At 33.9% G+C, this 24561-nt stretch overlaps 1 protein-coding gene across 1 annotated transcript in view; it reads left to right on the top strand.

The window, feature by feature from the left end:
• Positions 1-24561, top strand: part of LOC139093800 (solute carrier organic anion transporter family member 3A1-like) — a 57249-nt gene that overhangs the window by 17825 nt on the left and 14863 nt on the right. The window contains exons 3-5 of the mRNA XM_070644637.1: positions 17935-18279; positions 21609-21954; positions 22024-22240. Of these exons, the coding sequence (XP_070500738.1) occupies positions 18188-18279; positions 21609-21954; positions 22024-22240 (655 nt within the window). The 5' untranslated portion in view covers positions 17935-18187. The remainder of the gene's footprint in view (positions 1-17934; positions 18280-21608; positions 21955-22023; positions 22241-24561) is intronic.

Below are 24561 nucleotides of genomic sequence, written 5' to 3'. Positions count from 1 at the left end.
TCATAAAATGCTTCATTCTTGGCAATAAAGCAAACTACTATCGTAATTATAAAGAGTTGATAGGCTTGGGCAGTCGAGTCATGAGTCAGCGACTGTGGTTAACTCCCTCATGAACATAAATTCAATACCTAAAGCTTGATTTATTCATCAAAAAAAAAAAAAAGCTCGTGTGATTTTTCTTTGGAATTGTATTTAAATTTACTGCATCTATTAGGGCAGGGGTGGGCAACCTGCGTGCCGTGGGACATTTTGATAAATTGTGAATGGAATCACATGAGACACTATGCTTTCTTGATGTCTGGATCGGTAGCGGGGAAAGTTCAATACAGGTTCCGATCTGGTTCCGTCTAGGTTCCGCCCTGGTTCCGTCCTAGTTCCGTTCAGGTTCCGTCTTGGTTCCGTTCAGGTTCCGTCCTGGTTCCGTTCAGGTTCCGTCCTGGTTCTGTTCAGGTTCTGTTTCGAGTTCCAAAAATCTTCACAGGTTACCCACCACTGCATTCGACACCAAGCAATAATAATAACAGTCATTGCTTGAATTCTTACACAGCACAAATGGTTAACAATGAATTGCTAATTTCAATTTAAATGCATTGGATTTCTATTTCTTTTGACTGTATATGCTTAATTCTTCTTTTTTTCACTCTCTCATTATTATGTGAATTGTACATAAATGAATAGAATTGCATATATAGACATTTTGAAATGGTTATAATTAATACAAATAATTGGATCCTCTCTATGTTTTCTTGATTGCATGCCAGCAAATTATTTTAATGCGCCTGATGTCTAATGAAACAAATCTTTGAGAATTATGTGAGATAAAAATAATGTTAAAGAGCGAAATTTTTTTGTGCCAATTATTAATTATAGAAAATGCATAGCGGATTCTTTTGTGGGTCATTCATTAGTGATGTCCATCAAAATATTGTGATTTATGTAGCAACTTAACTGTCTTATTAGTGTCCACTGTATATTTTATCGTTGACATGACATCAATGCCTTTAGGGGGAGAATTTTGTCATTTTGTGGCTAATTATGATGCTCGGTTCGTGTGCTGATTGTAATGTTTAACTCATTAGTGTAGAAAGATAGAATGAGCTTTATCTAATAGGAATTTAGGGATAAACAGGGGAATATACTATGCTAATTTACGGCAATTTTTCAGTTTTTTGACTAAGAATTCTGTAAAGCATGTCAATATTCATAATGTTCTAGCATCTTTGTAATGTACAAAGTCTTCAAACAGCTTTAAAATGGTTTCGAGTTCATACTACCTTACTATCTTAGAGACATACTTCGTGAAAAATCAGGATATAGTGTCTTCAAGTCTTTAAGACAATAATTTTCAGTCAGATTAATCAAAATCAGGCACAACGCTAGATTAGTGATGAACAACCTTTGTGCCAACACAAAAAGGGTTGTCCACCACAACACTAGTGCCACGATGCCCTGAGGACACTTTTCCAACTGACGCATGGACAGAATGTCAGTAGTCAAATTACGAAACCTTCAAGCTTGAGAATCTCAGACCAAATATAGCTTCAATTCCTCCCAACCCAAAAACACCGACGTCATTTCCTCACAACATCTTCCCATAATCAATTTCAATCATTCATAAGCCATAATGAATTATTTCTCAGGCAGAAGAAGCAGAATAAAAGAAAGAAAAAATTTCAAATATTTGACTTTGAGATCTCTATTAATTTGGCAGCAAAAGATTTAATTGCCTATATTTTATTCACAAAAAAAAGACAAAAAATGCTTTAAGCCGCTTAGCTTTCATGCTTTCATCGAACTAGTTATGTACCCATACATCTCATGACATTAGCACGCAACATATACGATTATGGTAATTTTTGTATATAGAAACTGCATTAATGTGTGTGAAAACTTATTTTCCTATTTCGATACAATTTTTCTTTTCAAGTCGAGAAGCAACAACAAGAATATGAAGACAGCACATTTATGATAGTCATAAATTAGTATAATTGCGAGGCAATCACTTCGACTTTAAGTTATGACGAAAGATTTTGTGTAATTGATACTACAAAAATTAAATTAAATTATGCACATTTCCAGATGATTGATGCTTTCGAGAAAAACATAATGATTATTATGTACGAACATTAAGCCATGATGTGAAACTGTCACATCCATTAAATGGTTTTAAATTGGTGGACTTTATGTAATGGAATGGGTCACGAAATTGGTTTGACTTTTGTTGTTGATTGAGAAATTCTTGTTGGAATTATTTGTGGAATGTGGGTGAAGATGAAGCAGATTTGTTGGTACGTTCCAGACCTGTGGATTTCAAAATATGATCCATGATACTTCTGTTTATCGGCCAGACCTGCAGGGGTGACACAAAAATTATGGTAACTAGAATTTAAACTACATTTGCGGATTACTGCATCGCAATCAAAAATGCTTAAGAAACACTGCAATAGACAGGTCCCAAAAGGCGACTCCAAGATGTCCAGACAACATTAGAGATCTGTCAACTCTATCCATAGTCTGGAGTCTTTAGGGTAGACTGACTGACTCAAAATGATTCATTAGACTGATCGGCTACTGTCTGATCAAAAGCCATAGCTAATTGGACTTGAACTTTGAATGGACGAGTTGACTTCGAGCTCTGCCGAAATCTATTCTTGGACGGTTGTTGCTTAGTTCTAATTGGAATAAATCAACCCAGATGGCCCAGAATAAATTCAAAAATCCATCCAGCTTCGTTCTATCCACAACTATTTCTCAATTCCATTCCCAACTTAAACTCTCTCTCTACATTCATCTCATTGCAATCATGAATATCCATTAACCCGTTTGACATTTTTCCATAGAATGAAAGAAAGTCGAAAAGAGAGAATTACTGTTCATTACAATGTAGAACATTAAGACATTATCTTACATTGTATATAAGTTATAGTCGATAGAATCTCAACAGATGAATTAAATTATTATTTTTCTATCGTTGTCAACAGCCCATAGAAGTATAGACTCATCAGCCACAAGTCAATTAAAATATAAAACTCGTTCAATTAAATTTCATTAAATTGACTCAATAATCCATCATTTTTGTGTTGTGCTTGCGCCAAATTGGCTGTGTTGTGTTGATTGTGGGGAGTAACGGAACTTTGCTTGCTTTTTTTGTTTTATTTCTCTTTGGTTTTCTTTTTTTGCTTGGTGCGCTTGAAGAAATTTCTCGGTTTTTTCATGCAGCTCGGTTTTTAGGTCGTCTTTGTTGCCGAAAATGTAAAAGCAAGCTTAAGACTTAATTTTGGATTTGCACAGTTTTTGATGAATCATATTTGTCATTTGAAGCTGTGTCTGATCATCGACATTTAAATATTTTGCCTCTAGACAGCAGTTCTTTTTCTTCCGTGTACACAAAGCATTGACAATATTGTAGCTTATTCTTTTCGATTTTAAGCATGTAAATGTCAAATAATTGAAAGTTCATTGTATTCAGTCACTTAATTTTTAATTTTTTATTCACTTTTGTTCTTCCAAAATTCGTAAATTATGAATGTTATGAGAAATGATTGTCATTGTCTACAGCTTCAATAAGTTTGGATTTTAAAAATATTGAAACCGGATTTTATGAAAGGGAAATGAACTTCAAAGAGTGAATTGTCATTGTATTGAATTGTACTGAAAGTTGAAGGGTATATAGTCTGCATGTCCTGATGATATCAATTGTTTTAATTGGATCCGGTTTGGGGGAACGTTCGTTTATTAAGTAGCGCTAGAGCGGAGGGTTACTTACTCCTTATTTCTTTGTTGAAGGCGGACGAGAACCCATTGCCGATTTAAAAGTTCGTTGGAAGCTGGATCTGTCTTTAAACAACTTCTTGGAGTTTCTAATTCCAAAACTCAGAAAGTCAGCAGCTGTTTATTTAATTATTGAGTTATTATTAACCTCCGTGTCAAGAAAGGTAATTCCATTGAAATTTTGTTACGGAGGGGTGTGCAACTAATTTTCGTTTATTGCTTCACGTGTTAAATGAATGACTTCTTTGATAATTAAGTTTTGCTTTGTTTAGCATCTTCTTCATCCATCCTATAAAAAATCCATCAAAGAAGATATTAATCCGAGTAGCACAAGTCGGTAAATCGATGATCCAAAATCCTTGCTAAAGTGACTTTCTTGATGTCTAATTCAAATCGAATCCAATATCAAATCTGACTCAGAAAGAAGACAAATCAGAATTATTGATCAATTTACCTATTTTTGTGCTGTTCGGCCAATCACAACACGATCAAAGTCGACCAAAATTCCCAAACTATATTTCCCCAAATCAAGCAAATCCTTATTAAACCGGTTTTCATTTCAAAACTTCTGGAAATCACATCCAACTTTTAAATCTCAAACTCTATAGAAATCCTGACCAGATCAACAAAAAAACTCAATAATAAAGCTATAAATAGCACTCAAAAATGAGAATCTGATCAACAACTAAGTATTTTTTAAAATACAAAATGTCATTCATTCCCCAAAAAAAGAAGCAAGAAGATAAATGTGCTAGAAATGAAAAGCATAAACATTTGTTGTCAAGTAGATCATTTTGACACATAACTGAAGGTTGGAAGCTCATTTAATGAAATTTTTATGTGTCTTATGTGTGACTTTACTTGATACCTGTTCACCTGTGCTATGTAGAAGATTTATGAAGCTTATTAAGACTGTCTGTATTATTAAAGTAACATAAATTAAGTAAACTTGCACGATGACACGACCTCTGTGATTCTTTTTTGCACCATTGTCTAATGAGTCTCATAACTTTACCTGCTTTAGACATGAAAATTGGCGCATTTAAGTAGCAGCATGTAGACATTCCATATTCATACGTAAATTTGCGAGGCATAGAAAAAAGCGAGTAATTAATTTTGATGAAGTGTAAATTGTGAGATGACAAGCAGCCGTGCTTCAATGTTTGATTTTTCTTCTTCCCGTCCTACTAATGACGACGGTGATTACTGCTATTGATCATCTCATGTTGAGTGAACGAAATACAAAAAAAAAATCTTTCGACTATTTTTCCACGGTGCTACTGTGTGCCTGAAAAATATTTGAGAGTTTAAGCTTGATATTGACACAAATCTCCGTTCCCTTCACTCGCATTAAACGGCTCAGTATTTGCCAAAGCCTTTTACGAAAGACTCGTTTTTTTTTTTCGCTTTTAGCGTTGGTTTTTGTGTCAGAGAGTAAGTGCTTGTGTACATTTTGGCTAAGGTGTGTATTTGATAAAGTTGTTTGTGCAAACAGAAAGGATATGACTAATGTGACCTTTTTTGGAACAAATATGTAGAAAACTTTGGACTGCTTAAAGTTTTGTTCTATTTCTTGTTCTAGAAACTTTTTTCTTGGACGTAAGATTTGAGTTGTTGGCTCTTGTGACATATTTTGTAGTTGTTGTTCATTAGTACGGCACGAAGGTTGGGTTAATTGTGAGAATTTGTGAGTTGGTGACCCAGATGTCTTCATGGAAAGCTAAAGTAGAAGAAATTCGGCACTAGGTTGACGTCAAGTCGATGTAAACCTGGATTTTACACAGTTTTGGGTACATGGCGGTATTATGCTACCTTCAGGATTTAGTTGTGGTCTTTTTGGATTCATTTGAAATCCTTATTTAACAATTTACCATACATAACCTCAAAAACCATCCAGAAACAGTTCAATCGGGAACAATAGTGGACAGACGTAGTGAATCCTACTCAAAACTGATGATTCATTGATTCAGACCTGATTGTTGCTCGTTAATGCTCAATTTGACTCTAATCTTGAATGGCAATGCCGACTTAGCTCAATAAAGAATTCGAATCGACTTCCAGCTCTGTCTGAATGAACTAAAAACCCAAAAACCAACACTGGATTGAGACTGCCTTTTTCTAATTAAAATTTTACATCAAAAACTATTCAACTTTGCAAAAATTTATAGCATAACTAATCATAAACTGTTCATTAGCTTGTAATTAAATCATTCCGTAAATTCAATTACTCGTCGGATATGGTCAAGGGCTCTTTTTGTGTTGCAGCAAATGCGGAATCGATGTTAATTATAAATTGAATTTTGAGTTCTTTTATTACCTTTATATTTTTGATGGAAATTAAAAGTTGGCTGGGATCTTTTTGTGCCGTGTGAATTTATTCTTGTGCTGCTTGATGCTTGTATAGTCATGCCAGCAAAACATTCATTTATATCCACAAAAAAGTGATCATTATCAAAGCTGCGCTTAGTCCCAATCATCATAAACAGCCAATCAACTTTTTCTTACTGTTGTTGCGCCCACTTTATGGCCTTCCAATATTTTTGTTCAGTTATCGTTATAATTTTAGATTGACTACTGTAATTTTATGGCTCAGTCGTTGATATTTTAAGAAGTGAGTCATGCTTGTGCTCATTTAATTTCCTTATTCCTGACTATTTATAATTCACTTATTTGCATTTTTCGTGCGTCAATTAACTGAAGTACTGGAATTAACATTCAGTGCTATAAAATGTCTTTTCACTGCTTCTATATGTTGTATATTGATGTGCATGCATGCACACGAGATTCCTTTTTGCATAAAGCAGTGATGGGCAACCTGTGTGCTGCGGTACAGCCAAAAATTGTTTGAAATGTCATGAACCGTGCGGATTCGGACAAGACGGCCATTTTCAAGGTGTGCCCCGAACCAAAGGTTGCCCACCACTGCCATAAAGCATACAATTTTCCAGTATTGCGTAAAAGCTACAACTAAACATAACAATATGGATGCATGCATGCATAATATGATGCATAAAAAAGCTCTTCCGACTACTCCCTGGCAAATGCCATGATGCATGCCAAACATATACATATTTTTTATGAATGAATGCAAGAAAAGATTTGAAAATGATTGAAATATGGAAAAGTACTGAAAGAAATAATAATTCTTATGCAATTTTGATGCATAACTGCATGACAAATTATTTGTTGTGGCTTTTTATTTTATGTTTCTTTGTTCTCTTCTCCCTTTTTAAGCTTTTAACCTTGATTCTTTTATTAACAGCAACTTTAATGTGCAATCGACTTAGAAATGAAATAAAAATTGTTGACGTCTGATTGGAAGTTCAGGTCGGAAGTTGAAGTTGGTCGGTTGGAAGTTCAGCATGAAAGAACTTTTTTTTTATATATGTTATTTAATGCTGCAATTTAAACTTTTTTTTTTGTTCCTTTGAGAAATGTTTGAAATGTGTGCTGTGTTGCCATATTTCTTGCTGCATTCATAATACTTACTTAATGGATGTCTTGAAAGAAAAATGTGTTGAAAAGGTGACCGTGACAGTAGAAATTAACGTTTCTATTCATCTCATGTATGGATTTTGTTGCAAATTGTGCTTAATGAGTTGGAATTGCATCAGTTTATGAAGATTGAATGTGTTTGGAATGGTTTTGTAGTTAATGGATCCTGAATGACACGATGCGGTGAATTTCAAACAAATTTGACTTTATTTATAATTATGGACCTGAAATAGCTATCATGTTTGTCATTTAAGCAATCTTGTGTCTTGCTGTTCCTTATAGTTGCTGCAATCTGAGGATTATGAATCCTTGGTAGCCATCTGGAAGTGAAATCAATCTTAAAAGGCATGTAAAGTATTAAAAGTAGGGAAAAAATGTCTGCAAGTCAGGGTAACCCTGCTTTCGAGCTGGAAATGGTAAAATCTGGCCACTTGTCGGATTGAGGACATTATTATGTGAAGTTTAACGTCACATGTCTTACGGGCAAGACATTTGACCAATTCTCATCAAAATCAGAGTGATTTAGGTTTGGTGACACTAATTTCCTACTTTTTCATGCAGTGTACCTTTCAGACAAGATCTTTCAGGAATTCCACAGTTTTTTAAGCTAATATTGCTGTATTTTGATCGAAATTGTGTAAATCAAACTTCCACAGCCCTTATTTAAGCTTTTAGAAGCTTCAACCTCTCCATCCTAATCAATCAATCCTTCAAACATGAACAAAACTCTTCCAAAATTCTCAACAACTTCATCAAAATCCACTCGAAACTATTACATCAAGTGAACCTCTTTATATTTAAATTTATCATCCCTCAGTGACCATCCTTAAGTGACGATTCTATTTAAACCATAAAACCTTCAATTTCAATATATCTCAATGTTTCTCTCTGAGGATATCCTTCAACATTGTCGTCTACTTTTTTTTCTCTGTAAATGCAATTTATTTTGTTTACAGCACAAAAAGCAGCAGAACTATTTAAAATGTAAAAGGTATTTTTTTTTATTTGTGTCTGAAATAAAACTTTATGATGCTTTTAGTGGTTGGAATGATTTGCATTCATGGAAAAATATACTTTAAGCTTCTATTTAAAAATGGAATTGTGGTTTGTTGCACTTTTTTATGATTTTTATTCCTTCTTTTTTTGCATCAAGAATAATAAAAGAAGTCTTAAAAAATGTTTTTCAATGGAACTGAATTATATAACAAGAAGCAACAAAAAAATGAGGAGTTCTTCAAGATGAATTGGGGATTAGTGCATGAAAAATATTTGTAATAAAATTGAATAAAATTGAGGATTTGGAACTAGTTTGAACTTTTATTGAGTCTGCTGCAAATAAGAATCTCCAGTTCTACAGGATGGATAAGATTGTTTTTATAAGAATGGGATTTAATTTGTAGACGGTAATCAATCTTGGTAATAAAATGGCAAAACTTGGAAGAACTTCTTCTGTCTGAAAGATTGCCTAGATAAAGGCTCGGATAATCAGATAGTCTGTATACTGTTAACCCGTAAAGCACATTGTTTACCATAGAAATACCAAAAATCCGGCACCAAACCAATGTGACTCTGGACCTAAGCCAGATTCTAAGAAATAGGGCATTAAACTACTTAGAGTCTAGTCAGACTCGAGCCGAATTATCAGTTCCATAACGGATGCCTAGTATACACAATGTTCTGCCAAGCCCGTATTTAGACTTTCCTTTACAATTTTGACACATTTTAAAAAATGCCAATGACCTGTACAAGCACAAACATTCAGGTTTACAACACTGTCGGCAGTGCCTTACATAAATGTATATATTTAAGTTTGAATTAATTTTTAAAACACGAACTGAACTAAATATTCGATAAGAAAAAAAAAATGAGTTTATAGCTTCAATTCACGACTTGTTACTATTCTTTATTTATCCTCGAAAAAGTCATTATGACTTTATATTAAGACTCGAACACGGCAATATCAATCAACTTCCAAGTTTGAATATTAATTTTAATTGTTTGACCACAACTTAAATGACTGGAACTGATGATTTACGTATGTCTTTAAGACATCTATCTTCCAAGTTAGGAACCATTAATTCCTCATTGATTTTAAATGTCCATAACTTATGAGCCATTAGAATCAAAACAATAATACATAATTGCCATAGAACATCCATCATTTCATTAAAACGATCACAATATGCCATGCCATATTAACAGTTAAATCCGCTTAACGATCACCCATATGAGTAAAACAAAGGGCATTAGACTATATATAAATGCTGGCCAAAAAACACACACAAAAAAAGTACAATTTTATCGACATTAACATGAGCACTTTTTTTTTGACTAAGTGTCATCTAAAAAACAGACACGTCCAATGTGTTGAAACAGACATAAAATATATCTGTATTTATTCATTTGTAGCTACAAACAAACACAAAAAAATGCGATCTTATTTCTCGCTTTGAAGATATTTAAGTTTGTTCAAATGACAAATTTACTTTTGTTGATAAGAAAAAAACAACAGAGATGACTGGCTGTGAAGGGAAATGGCGAGGTTTAGAAACTTGGATGTGGCTGATATTACTGTCGGTTGCCTTGATGTATGTAGTTGCTTCATATTCAAAAAGTGTGTACATGATGTGATTTGAGTGACTCGTTGCGATGAATCTCATTTCTTGTCATTAGGAACAGACAGTTATGCTGCCTTCAAAGCTTGTCGATGTCATATTGGTGCTTATGGCGACTTAGACACAAAAGGACAAGAATACGTTAGAACCAGTCCCTAACTAGACATTAATTTGAGTTCAACTAGTTATAACGTAGTCTTGTTTACTCGGGATGACTTTTTAGAGACCAGGGGAGTTCAATGCCGGTATTATCCCTACTAACGACTACATTCTGCGTTTGAGTAAATGATACATCAAAGAGGGGCTCGAACTCACACCTAAATTCTGAAAATCCCTAAATATTCTGTTGGTTCAGCGATCAAGTCACTAGTTATTAGTAAGTCACAGTGGATATTATCCAAATATTTACATCACTCGCTTTGATCAACTCAACCCGAGCAACACGATAGAATTACTAGAGCACTGTTATATTGTCTCATTGAGACAAGGCATAGAGGTAGTCTAGTCGTGTCTCATCTAGTTTTGTATGAAACACAAAGCTTTAAAGTGAGGAAGTTCTCACAAACCTCCATAAAATTGAAGAATTAAGTCCAAAATTTCGGAATATTTGACCCCAAAACACACCTTTGAATACGCTCCTAACTTGCATTTTATGTAATTTCCTCTAGCATACTGTAAACTGCTACCAAGTTTCAAAACCTTAAGAGAAAGGTACACAAAACCAATATTTTTCGTGAAGGTGAAGAGAAAATCAACTTAAAATAAAAAAACTTAAACGCAGTAGGTCGGTAAATTTGTTTCAACATTAAAATGTTTTGTTTAACTTTGCGCGCTCCAAAACGTTCCGTAAAATGAGGCATTTAAGCATCTTAAGGTAAAGTAAAGTTAAATAAAATATATCCGACGTACAAATCTCATTTTGCTCATATCCAAGCTTGATTCAAGGTCGTTAAAAATACTAAACACACATACGCTGATTGCATTTAATCTCTTGACACAAGCGGAAGAGCGACAAAATTTGTCTGCCTACATTTGGTGCTTTTTTTACGATTTCAAATGTTCTTTTTCATGCTGTTATCAGCACTTTTTTTTCGTAAATTTGTTCCTTCTGTCCTTCCTTTCCCAATTCTTTTCGCAGGATACAACGTTGTGACATTGGCAACATAAAATATTAATTCTTCTCCATTTGCTTCCAGATTGAATTTTGATAAATATTTCCGTGTATTATGAGCGAAAGAAGAAGTCAAATTATATTTTGGAATGACTGTCTCTAGATAACTGTTGGAATAGAACAGGAATCTGTGATAAAAATATTGCTGAAGTTTGAATTTTTGGAATTAATTTAGAGACTCAGGTGCTCAGCAGTTCCTTGACAGATGCTAAGTTAAAGAATATCAATGGTTGGCTGTTGTCAAGGTATGATTATGGTGACATTAGGGCAGAAAATGGCGAGAAATATGTCCTTAAGGATGCATGGAATTGGATTCTGTTAAAGCTTTCTATGTCGCGTGCCTACATAGCTTGACTACAATATCTGTCTGCCAATTCCTCCCACATTTCAATTGTCAAAGATACCAAATTTTGATTAAGTATGCACCTTATTCAGTCATCCGCATTGACTTCATGACTTATTTTTTTCGGCAAAGAATCTGTCTTACGAGAACCTAAAAAGGCACTTTTGTGTGTGAGAGCAGATGAACAATTTCAATGTTTTCTTTTTGTCTTATAGACTAAAAAATGTTACGGTACAAAAATACCATTAAATGTTTCCTTTCCTTCTCATGGAAATAATGTCAAGATAAGCTGTAATACTTTTTCACTGTAATAATAAGAATATTATTTTTTTGGAAATATTTCAAACATTATGCATGCATGAGCAAAAGAGAGCTTTTAGGAAGATTGATTTGAAATTCAATTCAATGCCAGACGTTGGGATGTAATGCAGAGGAGGAGTCAATAGAATTGATGGGGACGAGATGGTATAATTGAGTTATTTTAGTCTAATCCAGTGCTTTTTAGGTTGTGTGCTGTGGTGCTTCACTTTGGGAATGTCATGAATCGCATACCGTGTTCGGTTTTGGTCATGACTGGCCGCCAAAGTGTGCCGTGGAAATAAACTGGTCTAAACTGACATTAATGTTGGATTATTGAAGCTTGGCGTGAAATTCATGCCATACTCAAATACAAGTAAGTCAGGCTGGAATCTCGGTACAGCCAACAGACCAAAAAGACAGAATTTGCAGCCAAAGTTCAGCGGTCAACCCCTAATAAGACACAGATGATGTCAATAAACACCCAATCCCCAACTCCGCACCTGCCGAAGCACCTTAAATTGAAAAGAGCTTTTCAGTCAGTCGTGAAATTCGTTAGGTAGATTGAGTTATTTTTGGTCCTTTTTCCATATCCTCTGCGATTCAATCTTTAAATTGGCATTCTTGTTAGGGAAATTAAAATTTTCATGATAAATATTTTGGCATTTTCCTCAATATCTTTTGATCTGCATTATTCTCAATCTCAGTGCTTATTAATTTTCTATTTCACTGAATTTAACTAGCTATGACAAAAATCAAGTCATGTAAATTTTATGTACACATCATTAAAAAGCTGCTTTTTCATTCCAAATCATTCAAAATACTATAATCACGTTTTAGAAATTACATGTTTATGCTCGAAATTATAGTAATTCCAAGACTTTTTTTTTAAATTTTTAATGTCTGTTATTCAATGGCATTTAATGCTCAATTAAGCTCATATAAAATTTTTTGTATGTGACATAAATAATTTACAAATGAAATTTTACTAGAACTTATGAACTAATACTATGAATATTTGATAAGGCATTGAACTAACTATGATGTGGATTATGCTTGATTGAATTTAAATTCGAGGCTTATTAATTGATTTAATTGATGGCATGTGAATTGTTGGTTTGAAAATGATTACTTTTTGGTGGTATTCATGGATGTGAGTTGAAGTGGTTTGTGGCGGAATGGTTTAGTACTTTGGTACCTATTTATTGTGATAACGACCAAAAAGTCATGGGTTCGAGACTTGGCAGGAGAAATTTTTCACTTGTCCTTTTTCGAACCATATGCAGTGGACTATAAACTTGTAGATGTTCTGAGTGTGAGGCCTGGTGTATTCTCACTCGTTGAACAGTAAACAATCATTAACGTTGGTGACTCTCTGGATCTCGATGACCTGAATAGGTCAAGGTTGTCAGTGTTTCCACCGACCCATCCCGTTACCCCTTCCCTCCCCTTTTAAAGTGCCAATTTTGCTCAATTGATCTTTACAATTTCCAAATAATCACGAAAAAACATCAAATATCAGCCACAACACGATTTCATCCATCCATTATCAAACCATACTGTGATCCCATAATTCTTCAAACATTCCCAAAACCTTAAGCTTGTTGCAAACAATTTCACAACAACTTCATTACATTCCGCAATAGAGAAATTATTTGTATTATTTTATCACTGCCAAAAAAAATTGTAGGTGCAGACAACATTTCGCAGCATGAACAGTTTTGTTTCTATCCCCGCTGACTGATCCCATAAAGCGAACATTGGTGTGTCAGTCTAAATTGAAACACGTCGTGATAAGCACACAATTTATCATAAATTTCATAACTCAAAGTTACAGCAACAATAAAGTATGAAGTCGTTTAATATTACATTGCGGAATTAATGTGAATATTTCCGATTGTAAGTCAATTTTTTTTGGTTTTTAATCAAAATTATTTATGCATTGCGTGCAAAAAAGTGGCTTCTGTTTGTTGCCTTACTGTATATGTTCGAATAATATATCAAAATTTGGTCACGAGGGAATTTCACTTTTTATTTTTACCTTGCTACCATAACAAGGCAAAGAAAGAAACAATACCGATACGTCCGTGAAATACCAGAACATGAGAGCCATTTAGCATGTTTTTTTTGTGGTAAAGGCCATATGCTTTCTATTTGCTTACTTTGGATTTTACAGTAGCATATTTGGGATTAAGCTTTTATTGTTTCGCTATAGCTGAGGTAGCTGAGGATGAGGATGCAGCTTGTTTGGTTTATTGCTTCATTTTTTGCGTATTTATGTCGTAAATTTTGAGAATATGTGAAGCGTTTTAGTTCGTTTGTGGCATTAGAACTGTCTCTCTGATGATTTAGGTCTGTATTCTGCTGTAAACTGAGTTATAATCAGATGAGCTTGTATTGCTTTGGAACTAAGTTAATTCATGTGTAGCTACGAATGAAACAATAAAGATTAGTTGGTCTTTGTTTAGGAATAAGCTTAGTATTTCATGTTAAGACCCATAAATGCCCCTGATCGACTCGAGATTGAAGCATGGATATGGTTCATGGACAGGCAAAAAGCATGCTTTCAAGAGCTTACTCTCCTAAAATTTACTCGTTAAGTTTGCTCTCGATAGTGTCTGAGCTTACTCTGCCCTTGATAGCATGTTTTATGTCTGCTAGAGGCAGTAGCTCAGCGTAGTCACTTAATCAATAGCAGAGTTGGCAATAAATCATCATTATGACGTAGAAGTGCTTTGACGGAACCGTAAAGTGAGCTTTTTGGTCATTTTGACCAGTTTGGCCTATATAAAATCAATTCTGCCAATTTAATGACATTTATGGCTATTTTACTAGATATAAAGTTATATAACAATGCAAGTTCAATTCTTATTAGCCAATGCCTTTTGAATAATATTATAGATTACTATCAATATGACAACAATATCCACAATGCTACAATGTTCATAATTGTCCAAATCCCAATTCCAGGTCACACTTAATAGTCCTACAGAGAAACATTCCCACAATAGTAAATTTATCATTGATCGAAAACATGAAATTCACACAGTTGCCAAATTCCATTTCCAAATAAATTCGAATTTTACATAATATTGGCACCATTTTTCATTAAAAAACATGGCATATAAACATCTGTACCTCTCGGTGCTTTGCCTCAATTCACAAATGAGTATGTGTTTACAAGAGTAAAATGCGCTGTCGCGATAACTTCATTCATATCTGACACCTTCCTTCACATGTTCTACAGTCTATAGAACTACGATCGATGTGTTTTCTTTTACTTTCCTCATCTAGAATAATTTTGTTGTCTGAAGAACAATAATAAAATTGAAAATGCTCACAATAAAGCAGGCTTTGGCAAAATTTTCATTCATAAAGACATTGCTTGTGTAAGGTACCATATGGTCTTATGCTCTTAATATTCATTTGCTTCGTTTCACATCAATATTTTATGAACTCCAAAAATTTTATGTATAAAATTCACATCCATTCTCGAAAAATGCAACGAAGAATGAGAAATTTTGTTCAATACTGCAAAAGGGGTTGGATTGTAAGTTACGTACATGCTGTAATTTGTCTGTAACATGCTGAAAAAATCCACTTTTGCTGTCAAAATGGACTAAAAATTTGCATTTTGGCTGCCGACTTTGGGCTGTTGTCATCAACAAGGTGCTATGTTGGCTATTGAGTTTTGCCGTACCTGAAAATTGGATTTTTTGAGACTTGGGCATTGCCAGAATCAGAACTAAAAGTTGACCTTGTTCATGTCGACATCAAGGTCTGTCCTGAGTCCATAAAAGTCCCAGATCTAGCCTTAGTCTTTTAGACTCCCAGATCTGGCCTGAGTCTTTTAGACTCCCAGATCTGGCCTGAGTCTTTTAGACTCCCAGATCTGGCCTGAGTCTTTTAGACTCCCAGATCTGGCCTGAGTCTTTTAGACTCCCAGATCTGGCCTGAGTCTTTCGGACTCCCAGACCCCGTCCCAATGATAGCTTGACGTCATTGACACACATCCACAAATTAAACTGCACAAAATATTTATTTATTTTTACGGGGTAGAATGTGCTTCAGCATGAAGATAGTCGAAAAAAAAGAGCATAAAACGAGTTTTTATTATTCTGTCTGGAAAGATTATCGTCATCATTTCGCATAAACACAAATAAATTGACGATACTGTAAAAGAAGAACCGACCGCAATGTACACAGAAAAAAAAAACACATTGAGGGGAAGTTCAACAACATTTATTTACTGAACTATACACGAATGCTCAATTGAAGCCTTTCAAGTAAGAACAGCCAGAAGTTACAGTTTAGTTTATTTTTTTTATTAGAAAATAAACAAAGGAAGTTGAATCTTAAGCCAATGAAATATTTATTGTCACATTTTCGATAATATTTATTAATTATTTTTATATCCAACATAAACAAGCCATGAAATGCTTAATAGATTGATGCTCTTTTTAAATGATTTTCGTTATTTTTGGAATTAAGAATAAAAAAATGAAAATCCAAGAAAAATCAATAAACTCATCGAATACGAAGAAAGGCACAGGAAAAAAGAACAAATTTTGTAATTAATACATCCGTATGTCGTGCGGTGTATTATGTCAAGTAATGGCAATTAAATTACAATTAAACAATAATTAAAGCTGATTGTGGCTGACAATGCCTCTTGTTTTAGGCTTTCTTTGGGACGTAGTAGCAGGTAATGTGGGAGGTTGGGTAGAATATGGAATGGAATTGATTCTAATGATGCAATCTAGGTAGTTCATTTAGGTTGAATGTTAGCAGGAGCGTAGTCGGATTTAAACTAACCCCAAAGCCTCCTCTTTTTCTCCCCTGAGTGATAGTCCCTGAGTATAGAACTACGTCCCTGAGTATAGAACTGATCAAAATAAGCAAAACTGATTATAAAAGATTAATATTCAAAATACAAAGGATTCCAATACCGATCAGAACTGATCAGTTCCGCAATATTAGAAAGTGGCTGAAATAGGAGTTCTTGATGTCTCGAACATCCAGGAAAAAAGAGGTGTATCCAGAATTGACCCTCTTGAAAAAGCCTCTAGTGTGACCTCAACCTCTGTCTTAAAAAGCTTCTCGCTTAACCCTTAACCTCAAAATGTCAAAATTCCATTAACTCAGACTAGATACCCCAAAAATGGCCTTGCCATTGTCATTCCATTTGATGTCTTCTTCTTCCCAAGCTTTTAGTCATTCCCCAATTTTCTAGCTTACTCATTCTTAAAATTCATTCTACTAAACACGCTATTTCACTTCCACATCATGTTTGTTTGTTGTTTAGCCCAATTTCCTATCGCATCACATGATGGATGAATTAGGAAGCTATTTCATAGGCATTGAACTTTTCGTGCCTTAAAGCCTTAGAAAAGAAAATTGGATATAATTTTTTGTTTTGGTATGAAGGTGTCAATGTTCGGTTTATTTTCAAAAAATTGCTTTGAAGAAGAACAACCTGAAGTTGGTAATGAGTTTGTTTCTATTCTGAGCACAAACTAGCATATTCAAGGTCTTTGTCATGTTACGGTAACGAAGACGTAAGTCAAGTTTATTGGATTATTGATTTTAGTTTGTGTTTTTTTGGGGAATTTTAAGGTATGATGGTAAGAAAAGGAGGGTAAGGTAAGGAATCGTGGTGTTTAAAGTGAGAGATGCAGGTGTAGCTAGCTGCCTGCAGTTTTTGCACGTCGTTAATGAGTCGCTAGTAGTAAATATCAAATTATTAACATTATTTAATATCAGAAAAGCATACGGCTTAATAAATGACCGAAAATCAGACCCAGACCAGTCCAAGACCAAATTCGATGAAATCCAAACTGAGGTTAGAGTCTAGAGGCTAGCTCAGATTGGATTTCGTCAGATCTGGCCTGAGACTAGAGTCACGCTGGCCTGGACTCGAATTGTCGCACATTATTACTCCGTATGCTTTCCGGGATACTTTAGCAACCCCATTTGAAGTGTGTAGACCATAAAAATCCAAAGTTATTGTCAATCGCCTATAATTTGTGGCATTACTTCCTATAAAAATTGAAGCAATCAAAATAACCAAGCGCAATTTAAACTTTCAATCCTTCCAAGAAAGAATACAATGCGATTATTTACCATCCCATAACAGAATTCCATTTAAAATTTGCTGAATGTCTCCGCACAACAAAAGTAAAAACCTGAATCCAATCACAAATTTCATTAACATTTATCCCTTCTCTTTCTTCTATTTGCAGATATATTGTTTTGTTGTTGTTGTTTTTCGTAGAAATTGAATCCAATTTTTTAACAAGCACAGAAATAACAAAAGTGAAAAACTTGTCGAGGAAACAAGAAAAGAAAAATTTAAAACTTAATTCCACCCCACAAATGTTTGGCGTTAAATTCAAGCGGAAAAGATAGAAGAAATATAAAGGCATTTATATCAATTACAATCTGCTGTGGAAAAGGAACAAAAAAAAACACACAATCTGAAAGCTTTGAGTCATCATGACTGCGATATCACAAGGCAATGAAGCTGATGTGCCGACAACTACTTGTACAGCATTAGAAACACAAAATGGTCACAGAAAAGGTCATCGGTAAGTAAAGCAAATTGAGTTTATTTTCAAAAAAAGGCAAAATTTCCCGGGGTTAAAACTGAATTTTGATGAAGATGAAGAGGATATGGACTGTGGATGATGGGCTGTGTAGTTAAAGAAGATAATGGCTTAGAGGTGCTTTGATGATGGAACAAGTAATTTTGAGAATGATTCAAGGTGAAAAGTTGATGTTTTGGGAGGCTTTAAGAGAAGCTTTATTTAAGAATTTACTAATATAAGACTGATATGCTGTCTGAGTAGAGCTGAATCTGGGTTATTGAGGCATATATAATCGTTTTTGTCAATCCGAGAATCAGGTCTTTGTGGTCTAGTGGTAAGGCAACAGATCGGATAACTGTAGGACTTTTCTGTTATTCCGTGGGTTCGAATCCCATAAGAAACCGATTCGTGAGCCTGTAGGTTCGATTTCCATCAATAACCGACTCGTAAGTCCCTGTCGGTTCGATTCTCATCAGAAACCGATCTCTTAATCATATTACATAAGATGTCCAAGACATTACATTCTATTAACAAGCTTAAAGTAGCCATGCATCCTATGCCATATCCAAAATTCCATTCTAAGAAAGTCAAAGCCCTCCAAATCATGTCTGTCTACTTCTCATTCACATCTGAGTCTCATTTACATTTATATGATTCAATCGTCATGTTTACAAGCTCTACTGTGTCCTTTTTTCTCTAAGTATGAGGACATTTTGAGGAAGCAGATGGAATTACAAGAGTAAATAACTCTTCTTCATAGACACAAAACCTTTTATTTCCCATTTAACCAGCAACAAAAGCGACTGATGTAAGTCTTGTTCATGACATGTCATGTGAGAGTCATTTAATGCGTCATTATTCATAACATTCATGCTCAATCCAGACTTTTTGTGGTTAAGAATGAAAAATCTCGAAAAAAATTTAAAGTCTTGAGTAATCTTTAAGCATACACAAATGCACACACACTCAAGTCAAATGCAGAAGAGTATGTCTAAACAAAAATTCAATGAATATTTCATAATATACATCTTTTGACATATGTACAATACATAATGTGTAGCTGTAGAAAGAAAATCATGTGGATTTTTAGGTTTTATAAGTTACATTAATAGAATCAAGTAGAAAATTAAATATGTGATGAAAATTACGTAATTAATCATTGACACAATTATTCATTTCATGATTTATTACCTCCGGAAAAGCTTTTTAGTGCATAAATTTATGCTGTTTTTTTTTATATCACGTTCCAATTCAATTTTTCTCATGCATGGAATTTGCAGTCTTATGAAAAAGTCTTGCTTGTTAGATTTTACCTTCCTTGGAGTTTTTATGCTGTATGTACAATTGTTTGTTGAGTTTTTAAGGCTTATCCCAAGATTACACTTAAATTCAGTATGAATGTTGAGATTATGGACACTTGGAGGTGCTTCATTGTCCATTCTCAGGAGTCTTGTTATGGGATAGTTACAGTCATTTACATTTTGTTCAAATGTTAGTCTTCATACTTAAGACTGATGCTTGGAATGAGCTATAGTCATGAGGAGTCTTTCCAACGGTTCATCTTACGGTCTAAGATCTACACAGCTTCAAGGCCGATCTTTTTGGAACGGTATAAATATAACGGCCAATCAACAGTTTATCATTGTGTGTGCCTATTGCCGCCACCTAAAGCCGACTCTATCTTTCGAGAATTTTAGTCAGTTCAAAATGTTAAGATATTTTGCTTCCTTTTCTCCAGTCCAGGAATTCTTTGGTCTTCCCCGAGTTCCTTACCATCTCCAATTCTCCCCCGATAGCTCAGTGGTAGGTGCATGCAATCGAGAATCATAAGACGTGGGTTCAAATCCCACTTGAGATTCATTATTCAGAATCATGCTTTTTCTGTTAGATCAACAGATCTGAATAGCTTCTTTGGTCATTAGCATACCTTCGAACTTCATTATTTATTAGCAGACAAAACAAAACAACAAATTTGCTTAAAAATTTCACTTTATAAACAACAAAACAAAGCATTAAAGGTATCAGATATAAAAGTTACTTAATTTATATGATAAAATACATATTTGCATAGAACTGACTCTTAACTTCTTCATACTCTTAATTAAAAACTTGTACAATCTCAAAAAAATATAAAATTCTTGTTTTCTTTTTATTTGAATTATACACAAAAAAAATATTATTCAAGGGTACGTAGGAAGGTACAGAGTTTATGAGAAATTTCTCTCATTTCACGTCATTCTACCTTGTCATCAAGCGACGATGTAAAAACTAAACACTCCGTTACATTGTAGCATTGTATCGCTTGACATCTTCTGCTACTTATCTACCGCAGATGTTTTCAATCTCATTCCGACTTGTTTAAACAAATCTTTTTTAGAAAATGAATATTTTTTCTTGTCCAAATTAAATGAGACTGTTTGACTGTGCTGATGAGATAAGGTTGTCTGAAAGGGGGAGAGTCCAGTTATGATGTTGTATGTTGAAAGGTATGAAGCGTAGGAAGAGATGAATATAGTGTCAGAGCTGGAAGATGACTTGGAATTTGGATGGAAATGTTGAATCAAGTTGATACGATTCCTAGTCGACTTCCAGTTCTGAATAGTATTCTTAAGGTGGTATGTGACCGAATTTCACAGATTCTGGACTTTCTATGTCGTGTGTTATTGGGGTATGTTGATGGGTGGGTCATGGGCGTAGCTTGATATGGGGGAAAGATTTGTAGTTCAAATCCTCCGAGCTCCCTCCCTAATATGCCTCTGGCGTGAGTTGAGGAGCTTTGGATGCTGCAGCTAAGTCCACAATTGTATATTCCATGAAAATGTCACGACTAAGGTTTTAAAGAATCAAACTAGACTAAGTATAGACTAAACATACAAACGACATTAGTTCTATACTAAACTAAGTCATCAACAATGTGTCATGAGCAGTAAAGTTTATACAAACCTGCCTCACATACATAACATAATAAAAGAAAGGGAATGAAATGAAAATGATATAGGATGTTTAAATTGCTCGATTGTTGATAAAAGAAATCTATTTAACTTTGTCTATCTTTCTCGTTCTTCAACAATCTATTGTCGCATGACAAAAAAAAAGCCCTTGAGTTCATGAGACGGAAATGACAGCAAGAGGAAATAAAACGAAGAAAAACTAACTGGAAATAAAAATTTTATTTGATCTATTTCATTCTGCTTTATGCTGTATGTAGTACTTTTATGTCGACGGCAATGACGCTTCCATGTCACAGATTCATACACATTTCCTTTCATATCCATTGTGCTTACTGAACTGATTTTAAAAATTATTTTTTTTTTTGCTCCATATTTCAGGCGACAAGAATCACAATATGAGATGACAGGGTTATATTCTGAAGCACAAGACGACAGCAGTGCTGACTTGCCACAAGATACCGAATCCGATTCACTTCCGAGTACGGTTGCCGTACAAAGTGTGACTGTCTCAACGACCTTAACAAATCCAGCTGTGACAACAACATGCATAACAGCATCCGCACCTGATACTGTAATAAAATGTCATAGTCGGCAGCCCTCAGCCAGCTTAATGGATCGTGAGAAAACCTTTCACAATAATGACAATGTGGATGACGAATTATCAAGAGATTGCGGAATTTTATCATGTAGACCGGCGAGAATACAGAAATTGGCAAGAATAAAGGTGAGAATAATACATCTTATCATATCATGTCATATTCAGTTAATAATAATCAATCTTCATCCCATTTAGATTTTTGTTCTACTCCTTTCAATGCTTGTGACACTTCAACAAGCTGTAAGCTCCGGCTACATTAATTCAGTGATAACGACAATAGAGAAACGTTTCGACATACCGTCGAGCTTATCAGGACTGATTGCGTCAAGTTATGAGATAGGTAATGTGATAACGGTGATATTTGTAAGCTATTTGGGAAGTAGAAGACATATACCAGTATGGATTGGAATCGGTAAGTTCATTAATCTATTTATCATCTATCTGACAATGAATTGAGAATGAAAATTTATGGAATTTATGATTAAATATAACAATCGAGACTTATGTAAATAATTGACAGCTTTCCCGACTGCCATCAATCATTATTCTTGATGATTGAATTTATTTATTTAAATTTCTTTTGCATGTGCGCATTTCTTCATAATTTTACTTGAGGAATGTAAGGAAAAAAAGGCTGATTTTATTTTATTCAGACTATGATATTATTTTAATAAAATGGAACTGAAGCTGAATGACAACTGATCAAAGATAAAGACGCATTTGTGTCATATTCAGTTTATGAATTCAAATGGAAATAAAATCATTTATGAGGGTGCAATGAAAGACTTCTTTTTTTTTTTTGTGATGAGTAGGTGTTTCGACACAATTTAAAGTGTTACAGATCTGACTGTGCTTTAAAGTTGATTTTTTATTGGGTTATTGGAAGTTATTTATAATTTTGGGAGGAAATGGAGCGACTGGATGTTCAAAATTGAATTAAAAGTGTGTCAGGAATGCTCTATAGAAGCATTTGGACATGATTTGTGTCTGAAATGATGGATTGAAGCAATATAGATGCTAGAATATTGCTGAATTATTGAAATTGTCAACTTTTATGATCAACTGTCATTTTAAATTTGAATTTTCTTTGAAACTAGATTTGATTGATTGTCTTTTCATAGTTGTTGACCCTTTCATACAAAAATTTAGTTTGTTTTCAATTTTTAAACAATTTACAAGTCATAGAAGAGATTTCATGATTAATACTGAGAAACAAGGCTCAAAAGCAACAGCAAGCTTACTGATAGCAAGATATATAACTCAAAAACTATTCTAACTTTCTCAAATTTTGAATAGAAATCTAAAATTGACTTAAATCCAACTTAAATCCATAATTAATCCATTAGTGCCTACACGACAAAACGAACCAAAATATTTACCATAAATCCATTCCAACTGAGCTAAAAACAGCTCAAGAGAATAACGTAATTGATCTATTATTTGGCATTTAACAATTTCTTCTTTTCTTTTTACTCGTTTCAACTCAAACGTGTACTTATTCCTTGTTGTGCGCTATTTTATTTCAACAATTTATATTTATAGACTTAAAGCCATTATAAATAGAGAATTTACGAGTCAACAATGTCTTTTGGAAAAAATTATATTGTAACATTTTTGCATGCTTTTAAGGTGCAATGCTACTTTATAAAAAATAGAGGCGATCACGTTTTCTGGCTGTTAAGTAAATTTTTAAAATGTTTTTGTGCATTGATGGATTATATATTTATGGTACTTAAGGAGGATGCCGTGAATTGGCAGAAAATTATTGCGTTCAGTTATTGTTAAGCTGTGTGATGTGGTACTATTGTAGATTATGAATACTAGCTTGTGATCAGATTTGAGAAATTGAAAGCCAATTCAAGCCTAGATTTAGTAATTAAAAGTCAAAGATCTAATGATAAACAATGTTGCCTGATAGAATCGTCATTACCACCAAACTTAGTTTGCCTTGTAATTGTTATTAGAGCTTATTAAGTTTTAATTAATCTCCAAATGGATATAAATAATATTCAATGTTGATTCAATGTTTATTCTTCGAAGTTCAAAAACAAACTAAACTTTTGTATAAAAAAGGGGCTTTCAACTATGCACAATAAATAATATTCAAATCTCAAATGACAGTTATTACAGTTTCAACAAATGTTGAGCTTATTCATTGTTAAAAATAGTTGAACAGTCGCTGATCTTTGTCAATATAATTCTTGTATAATTCACAAATTCGTTACTATTCACTCCTACAAAATCAAAGCCTTTGATGTTCACAAAAGTCATTGAGAATTATAAATAAATGCAGGCATGGATCAAAATCCAAAATTTATCCTCAAATTGCAGACTAAAGCTTGCAACCAATAGAATATTGAAATATTTGATCATAAAACTATGCGCTTTGATGTGTAAAGCCCCGCAAACTTCAAAGATTATTTGCTTCTTTATTTTACAAGCTCAAAGCTATTTCATTTATATCCATGAGGGAGTTGAACGAGAAAAATATTTGAATATGAATAGAATTTTGCATACACAAAAAAAAAAGTCAGTTTGTATGTGCATGGAAATAGAAAATTATTAGTCTATATAATGGAATCCCGTAATCGATTTTAATTGAAACTCCTACAGAGTCAAGCACGCTTCTATGCCTAACGTTAACAAGGTCTTCTGCAAATTATGTTGTTATTTTATTAACTTAGTTTTTTGGGAGACAATAATAAATTACATAATAGATGTACGTAATGAAAT

The sequence above is a fragment of the Chironomus tepperi genome, unplaced genomic scaffold (assembly GCF_022539635.2).
Source record: "Chironomus tepperi strain 1889 unplaced genomic scaffold, CSIRO-AGI_Ctep_v1 contig_337, whole genome shotgun sequence".
Taxonomy (NCBI): domain Eukaryota; kingdom Metazoa; phylum Arthropoda; class Insecta; order Diptera; family Chironomidae; genus Chironomus; species Chironomus tepperi.
This window is presented reverse-complemented; position numbering and strand designations above follow the sequence as displayed.